Source organism: Drosophila virilis, chromosome 2 (assembly GCF_030788295.1).
Source record: "Drosophila virilis strain 15010-1051.87 chromosome 2, Dvir_AGI_RSII-ME, whole genome shotgun sequence".
Classification (NCBI taxonomy): Eukaryota; Metazoa; Arthropoda; class Insecta; order Diptera; family Drosophilidae; genus Drosophila; species Drosophila virilis.
Genome location: NC_091544.1, coordinates 34,638,617 through 34,646,896, shown reverse-complemented (window position 1 = coordinate 34,646,896; position 8,280 = coordinate 34,638,617). Strand labels below are relative to the sequence as shown.

General features: G+C 35.4%; 1 protein-coding gene across 10 annotated transcripts in view; it reads right to left on the bottom strand.

Annotated features, from left to right (window-relative positions):
• The window catches only part of LOC26531925 (tetratricopeptide repeat protein 21B), a 161,649-nt gene that overhangs the window by 150,765 nt on the left and 2,604 nt on the right, over window positions 1–8,280 (bottom strand). For 9 of the 10 annotated variants that reach the window (XR_011416261.1, XM_032433956.2, XM_070207610.1 and 6 more), the window contains exon 3: window positions 7,672–8,274. Coding sequence is in view for 8 of the 10 variants with exons in the window: in XM_032433956.2 (XP_032289847.1) it covers window positions 7,672–8,274 (603 nt within the window). In the remaining 2 variants the exon portion in view is untranslated. Of the gene's footprint in view, window positions 1–7,671; window positions 8,275–8,280 lie in introns of those variants that run through there. The other variant, XM_070207612.1, reaches the window with a different exon arrangement.

Sequence of the window (8,280 nt, the reverse complement as noted above, 5' to 3'; positions counted from 1 at the left end):
CTGAAAAATAAGACGCTTATTATTTAAACGCTTACTAAGTAGTGCTAAAGAGAATTGTATCCAGTGCTGTTCCTTTGAGGCATGACCGTATAGGCTGGAATGTTTAAATATTTGTCAAATACGGATCCTTGTCATTCTGTGTAGCCGCCACTAAAATCCGGCAGATTAAGTTGAGGCAACCGAGAGTGGTTTGCAGTAACAATAGTAAAACGCAAATCATCGGCTGAATTGAGAGTGAAACAATGTGGAGACTGCTGAACCTTACCTCGATTGCCGCGGAAACGATACCTGTAGCCGCTTTATAATTACTCAAAACTTAACTGCAGATCCTCTTAGATGCTGGCATGAATCACATATAATAGGCTGTCAGTTGGTTTTCGCCTGCAAGTCAGATGCCATGCTTATGCAATCTTGCAGCTCGTAGTAATCAACATCGTGAAGTCACGCGGGAACAAGTTCAGAGGATAATCTATGGAGTCTATCGTTTATATTCTTAATCTTTACTTCAAGAACACCAGCCTGGGTTCCAACGATTGCATAGCTGACATCACTTCGCTAATTCCACCTGCACTTGCACTTGCACAAAAAAAATCACACATGCCGAGTTACAACGCAAGTCTGCGCGCACAATTTTCGATTCGAGCTAGGTACCGTATAGATGGTTTTAGCACGCAACAATTACGGGGATTTTTCTACGGCGTTAATGTAAAACAACTAACTTTGTGCAGATCCGCGAACAAGCTTTTCGCTACTATTGAAGTCACTTGCTAAAAATAATTTATTTTATGTTGAGACGCGCAGTACTTAAAGAATGGTATAATTTTTATTTGGCAACCATCTAAAACTCTGAACGAACGAAATGCAAGTCAAAATCCGCTTACTGCTCAGAGCGGTGAGCAGCGGACGACAATGTAGAAGGCAAAAGGCCAAAGAGAGTGGGCAGCAGAGTACAGTGAACACGCAAACATTATTTGCTCTTTGGCTGTTATTCTGTAAAACATCAGCCGTCGCTGTTGTTTCTGTTGGTTACTTTACCAAACAATACCTTTTTAAACGGACTGTGTGTAGACGTGTGTCACCAACCTTGTCATGAAAGAGCTAACAGATCTTTTCACCACGTTACAACTTAAATTGAAAACTCAAGCATACCACTCATATGATACCTCAACCAAATGAAAATTGCGACATTTTGAAACCCACCTCAAAAAACAACACAACACCCAGTCCCAAATCCCAACTACTTAACGAGGACCACTAATTCCATCATAAAACATTAAAGTAACAAAATCAGGTTGTAACAAAGACAATACAAGAAAAACAATAACAGCTCTTTACTAACTTTGGACAAATCCCCAATTTACCGTTTCCATTTCCACCGCTTCGTCCTATAGCCCCACAACCATGTCTTGAAACCCGACAGACCCCAATTTGAGACAAGACATTTCTATATCCAGACAGATGCAGCTGGTCAGATAAAAACAGAACAGAGCTTGACAGTAACAATTAACGAGCAAACTATAAAAACACAGGAAGAACAGCAGCAACCAGAAAAGAAGGAGACTTTAGTATAATATACCGAAACTATTGACAAAAATAATACTCAAAATTGTATCAATATCCAATTACTATTAAGGGCGAAGTAATCCGCCAAATAAAAAACTTGCTCCCCGGTCAATTCACCTTTGCGAATTGTACTAAAATAGTGTGGCAATAGATGACAAATACTCTATGCCGGACAAAAATTGGTACTTACACTAAGGACTAAGATGAGTAACGCCATACAACAAAATGTTTCTATGCAGCTTGATTTTTGTAAATTGAGAACATTCTCAGCTTCGCCTCTAAGAGGGCTGTGCAGCAAACAATTATGTTTGTATGTGTGTGAATATACATTCATAAGAACATATTAAAATGTGTTGTTATCTACTCCTCTGGCAAAGTCTCTGGCTGGGAAGGAAATAATTTTTCTTAGTTTCAAACGCTAATCATGAACTATCTAAAATTTGTATTGACATATGAATGCATTTTGTGTACTGACGTTGGCTTCGTAAAATATATACAAAATAGGTCATGATCAGCGCTATAAAACTAACAGGATTAATTTCTTGCCAGCTAAAGCTATAGCAGTGAATAACACATATATACATATTTTAAAGTTCTTATAATTGCATAATACACGCATATAACCAAAGGTTCTTGCACGCCATTGGCTGAGACAAGAACTTTACTCAAGCATACACTGTCCAAAAACAAAAGTGAAGTCAATCTTTTTGTGCTAATTTCTTAACATAGTTATTGTACAAGATGCGCCCTGTTTAAAATTTATTTCGTATCTAGGGTAATATATCATTTTAATAAAGCATACATTTCATGCTTTGTGCCGATCGTAAGTTCAAAACTTTATCGCTCAATGTACTTCGAAAACGAAGCGACGCAAGCGACCGTCGACCAGCTGCTCGTGTCAAAATCAGCAAGCCGCGACTTCGGCATTCATTCGTCTAAATGAGCAGCAGTCGGCTGTCATGTCGTGCGAAATCGTAAATGCCAGTTTAGGAAGCCAGGCTAGAAATTTTGCGTCGTATGCAAATGTATGGGCGTTACTCATTTTAGTGTTTAGTTTGTCTTTGCTTACGCAGTGGATCAATAAAAAATTATTTTTCGTGCTGAATCTGAAGAGTGGTTTCAATCAAATTCTTTTAAAATAATGTTATATAGTCAAGTAAGAGGTTCTAGTCGGCAGCTCCCGACTAGGGGATACCCTGAACCCTCTTCTTCCAACATCAAATATATATATATATTTTATTTTAGAAGCTATATGTCAAGCTTGGTGACTAGCACATATTATTTACCAAAATTGCCCAAAAAACAGGACATGGATATCGATTTTTATCGATTGCTTGGGAACGGAGTAAGTGATCGATTATCGGAAACAAACTGATCTGCGCGGGCCCTAGGAGCACCTACTTCTAAAATTTCAAGTCTCTAGCTCTTATAGGTTCTGAGATCCTTGCGTTCATACATACGGACGGACGGACAGACAGAAGGACATGGCTGATCGACTCGGCTACTGATGCTGATCAAGAATATATATATTTTATGGGGTCAGAAAAGCTTCCTTCTCCCTGTTACATACATTTGGATCCTTATACCCATTTTTAATGGGTTCAGAGTATAAAAATGGAAGAATTTTCTTTACATAGGGAAGATCTCTTACATTTACATTGAAGATATAATAGTTTTCGACTAAGATAATTTAGATAAAATCTGTTGAAACATTAGATGCAGTAAATATAAAATCATAAATTGACAAGTGCGATTTTTTTAAAACAGAAAAATTCATAGGATTTGTAATATCAGAAAAAGGTACAGTCACAAACCTAGCATAGGCTATCGGTAATTACTTGCTCAAAAACTCTTAAAGATTTAAAAAAATTTCTTGGATTACCAGGACATTATAGGAGATTTCTAATGGGCTTTGCTTCATAAGGTAAGCCTCTTACAACGTTACTTATAGATTTCTAATGGAGTTTTGGCTTAGAAACACATTTAAAACGACGAAACTATGCAAGCAATTCAAAAACTAAACACGTAAGAGGATCTACTCGGGAGCTCCTGACTAGGGAATACCCTGAACCCTCTTATTCCATCAAATAAATTTAAAAAAAAGTTCCCTTGGCAGGGTTCGAACTTGCAACTGACAGCCACACCAGCAAAAAAGTAAGAAGTTCTTTTCTGGAGTTCTCGAATAGGGTATACACTGAAATTATATTGCAACACCAACTGCAGCACGTCCTACGCTCTCGTTTGAAGTAATAAAGATAAATTAAAAGCATTATAAGACTTCCATTGGCAGGGTTCGAGATCGCAACTGACGGCATTACTTGCTGCCGACTCTACTCAGCAGCCTCACCATCCAAAACTAAAACAAGTACGAGGTTCTAGTCGGGAGCTCCCGACAAGGGGATACCCTGAACCCTCTTCTTTCAACATCAAATGCATATATATATTATATTTTAGAAGCTATATGTCAAGTTTAGTAACTCTAGCTCTTATTATTTACAAAAATTGCCCAAAAAACAGGATATCGAAATCGATTTTAATCGATTGCTTGGAAACGGAGTAGGTTATCGCTTATCGGAAACAAACTCGATCTGTGCGGGCACCTACATCTAAAATTTCAAATCTTTAGCTCTTATAGGTTCTAAAATCCTTGCGTTCATATATACGGACAGACAGACAGACGGACATGGCTAGATCGATTTGGCTATTGGTGCTGATCAAGAATATATATACTTAATGGGGTCAGAGGTGCTTGGATTTTGCACAAATACAATATACCCTAATACCCATTTTTAGGTAGTGCTCAAACTCTCTACTTAACAGACACACCTATATTTCAGTTTTATTAAGAAAAAACGAATAAAAATAACTGCACAGAAAACAATCGCATTTACAACGCTGTTGATAAAATTCGAAGTAGACGTGCATGAATGTGTGTGTGCACATGAATACATATGTTATAAGAATTTACGTTAGCTGCTGCTAAAACGTGCGCGATCAAATCATGTAACTTTTGTTTCTTAATCATTTTGTACAATGGAATATTTGTGTATTCTTAAAAAGTTATCGATTATCGGAAACAAACTGGATCTGCGCATGCACTTGGAGAAAGTACAGCTAAAATTTCTCTAGCTCTTATAGGTTCTGATATTCTTCCGTTCATACATACATACGGACAGACGGATGGACGGACAGACAGACATGGCCAGATCGACTTGGCTATCGAAGCTGATCAAGAATGTAACATACATTTACTTTTGCACACAAACACCACCCTTTTTACCCATTTTAATTGGGCTCAGCGTTTAAAAATGTCCTAATATCCGAGGTAGTAATATTACAATACCTATAAAAAAAATTCGTATTGACAACAGGTGCCTTGTGATCATGCAATAGTAGCAGTACTCTCACAGTACGAAAGGCGAATATATAATAATGACAGACAAGAAAGAAATGGCTACCTAGCACCTAGATACTGAAATCATTTAGGGGATATCCATATGGTGTCTCCAAAGTAAATATTTACATTCAATCAATCACCCACTCAAGAAAGGGGGATTACCTGTTGGGAGATGGAAAGCGAATTCGATGAAAATAATGAAGAGCTACTCATAAGCCCAGAAAAAAACGTAGTGTCTGGCGCATTATCAAGGATTTTAAAAAACATGATGGTAATTGAATTTATAACCAATATGCATTAAAAAATCACATATTCATTCATAAAGAACATCCCCCATTACAAATTTTTGATACCGCTCGCAACTCTCCATAAGCACAACATTACATAATCATAATTTCTTGAAGACAGCTTAATTCAAAATTTAAGAAATTTAATTAGTCAGTTATAGCGGAAAATTACACTGGGAAAGACATTATGGGGCATACGCAGAAAATATATGCTGAACATGCCGGATCTATCAAAAACAAGTCACCCTCTGGACGACGTAATTTTAAAAAATAATAGATTTTGAAGAAAATAGAATTCAACTCTCAGCAAATAGTATATTATCTATAAATGAAACAAGCAATACAGACAAAGACACCTATTCCAGAGAATCTGGGATACATACACATGCATGCAAGCATGTCTGGACAGAAAAACTAAACTTCATCATCATTAGCATAAATATAAATTATATAATCAAAAGCTTTAGAAAATTTTACGACAATGTACGTTGTAATGGACATCATCTGAAAGGCACATACGTAGTGCTCTTTGGGAATAATGCCATAAAGACAATTGACAGAGAATTCACAAATAAAAAACAATAATAATGAAACCTGAAATACCACTTATCTAGATGATTGAAAATAGACTGATTACAAATTTAATTTCTATAAGACTTACAAAAATACCATTGACATGTTGCACTGCTATCCCTATCTTACTTTGAGTTATTATATTAACCACTTCAACATTTAAAATCTGTTTTCGGAAAAGGGAAACATTTTTTAAAATAAAATTACTTTAAATTTATTCTTGTTTACTAAAACAAAAATATTATATATGATTATTTTGTAGGGTATTCTATAATTTTATTGAAAATTACTCATTGACATGGTAAGGGTTAAAATTTGATGTACAAATATATGTAACAGGCAGAAGGAACAATCTAAATATCGTCCTCCTTTTTGAAGCGGACTGACTTTTTTGGTGCGCTCCGTTTTGATTTTTATTTTTATTAAATCACTGGTTATTTAATAGTACTATTTAAAAATATAAGTTAAATATGTTTGTCTTCTACGTGAATTTAAACAAATTAATAATTTTAATTTTATACCTTGAACCCATGAAAAATAATTAAAAGCGTATAAAGTAGTTGTGGCAAATGTATGTAACAGGCACAGCGAAGCATCTTTGACCCCATAAAATATATATGATCAGCATAAAGAGCCGGGTTGATCTAGCTATGCCCGTCTGTCTGTCCATCCGTTTGTATGTATGAAAGCAAGGATCTCAAAACTTATAAGAGCTAAAAACTTGAGAAACTTAAGTTGTAGAGCTAGAGTTATTAAACTTGACATGTAACTTCTTGAATAGAACAACTTAGAACATACCAAATGTATGAAGTAAAATTAATTTTATGGTTCTCTGGTTAAGAAACAGAAGTTATTATAGTAAACGTGATTGCTGCAGCTAGCGCGAACTTGCGAATTGCATAAATTTCTGCTTGAATTACTGCTCGGGCAAACGAGCTCGTAGCGCGAGCAGAGTATGGTGTTGATAGAATAGGGTTCAGGGAATTCCCTAGTCGAGAACTCCCAACTAAATCACTTTTTTTTTTATAAATTTTGTATTAAAACATATTGGATAGTTTTCTGCATTTTTACTTTGTTTGAAGAACATCTGTGAGTTAGCTTTTGTGTTAGCAAAGAATATGTATTTTAATTTCTGTACGAAGACATTCTTGATACAGTGTATGTCATTTCCAGAATGTTCTGCAAATCTATTTCGCAGTAGCACCCAACTTATATACTCATTTTTTTTTTTTAATATTGTATACACCTTTCAGCTCCATAAACTTGGATGCTGTTCACATTTATTATAAATTTGTTCTCTTATATGTCGTATATAAATAAATATAAAGTAAATATTGCTCATAAAATGAATAAGATATGTTATTGAATGTTATGTTATACTGCATAAAATAATTTGTACTTTGTACTACTTTTTTTTTATAGATTTGCGTTTAAATGGCATTAAAACTAATAATTGCCGAGTTTGGTGAATAAATCTTCATAAAAAAATTGTATACAAAAGAACCTAATTTTTGATATTTTATGGCAGTTATTCGATATAGTGGTCCAGTGCTAGAAAGACGGAACTATGAAAAGTTCGAGAAACCAGTTCGCAAAGAAACAAACAGAAGGTGATGGTTTTATCGACTCGCCTGTAGATGCAGACCAAGAATATATATACATTATGGGGTCAGAAGTTCTTCCTTCTGCTACAGACATTTGCCGAAAACAATTATACTCTATCCAATTGCAATAGGTTCGCGGTAAACAAAATAATTTTATTTTCCATGAAGGTGACAAAATAAATCCCAATATAAAGAAACGATAAGCCTATCCATTAATATACTTCTCCATTTTGAATTTCACACTTACCTGTGTATAGTATGATTCATCTGGTTTGATCGCCGACAGGAGATTTATAGCTTCGCTAACATTACATTTTTCAAGCATAAGCTGCGAATGAGCAATAATTAAACGGCCCATTTCACTTGTGCTCCTAAATTCTTCAATGGCAGACTGCAAAATACGTTCACTTTCGTAAATTCCATGTACATCACCCATCTCGCGAAGAACATAAATTAACTCTATGTATATAGTCATTTTATGAGAACTTGATATGTTATTATAGGTTCGCGTTTTATAAATCTGCTGGACACCTTTCGACATTTCTCCAAATAATTGCAACGCAAGTAGAAAACTCTGATAAGCTTCTGATAGCTTCTGTTGATGCTTAAGTATTATACCCTTTAACAAATGGTACATGGGCCGTTCTCGGACTGTAAATTCCTGTGATAAAGACAGATCTAGATACTCTAACGCTTTAAAGTATTGCCTTTTTTCCACTAATATTTGAGCTAATAATATATGAGCTTCGGTGAATGTATCTCCAAATAAATTAAGAATGCGCTGCAAACGGCTTATGGCTTTGGAATGTTGACCACAAAGAAATTCAACCGTTGCTCGCAAAAACAAGGCCTGCAA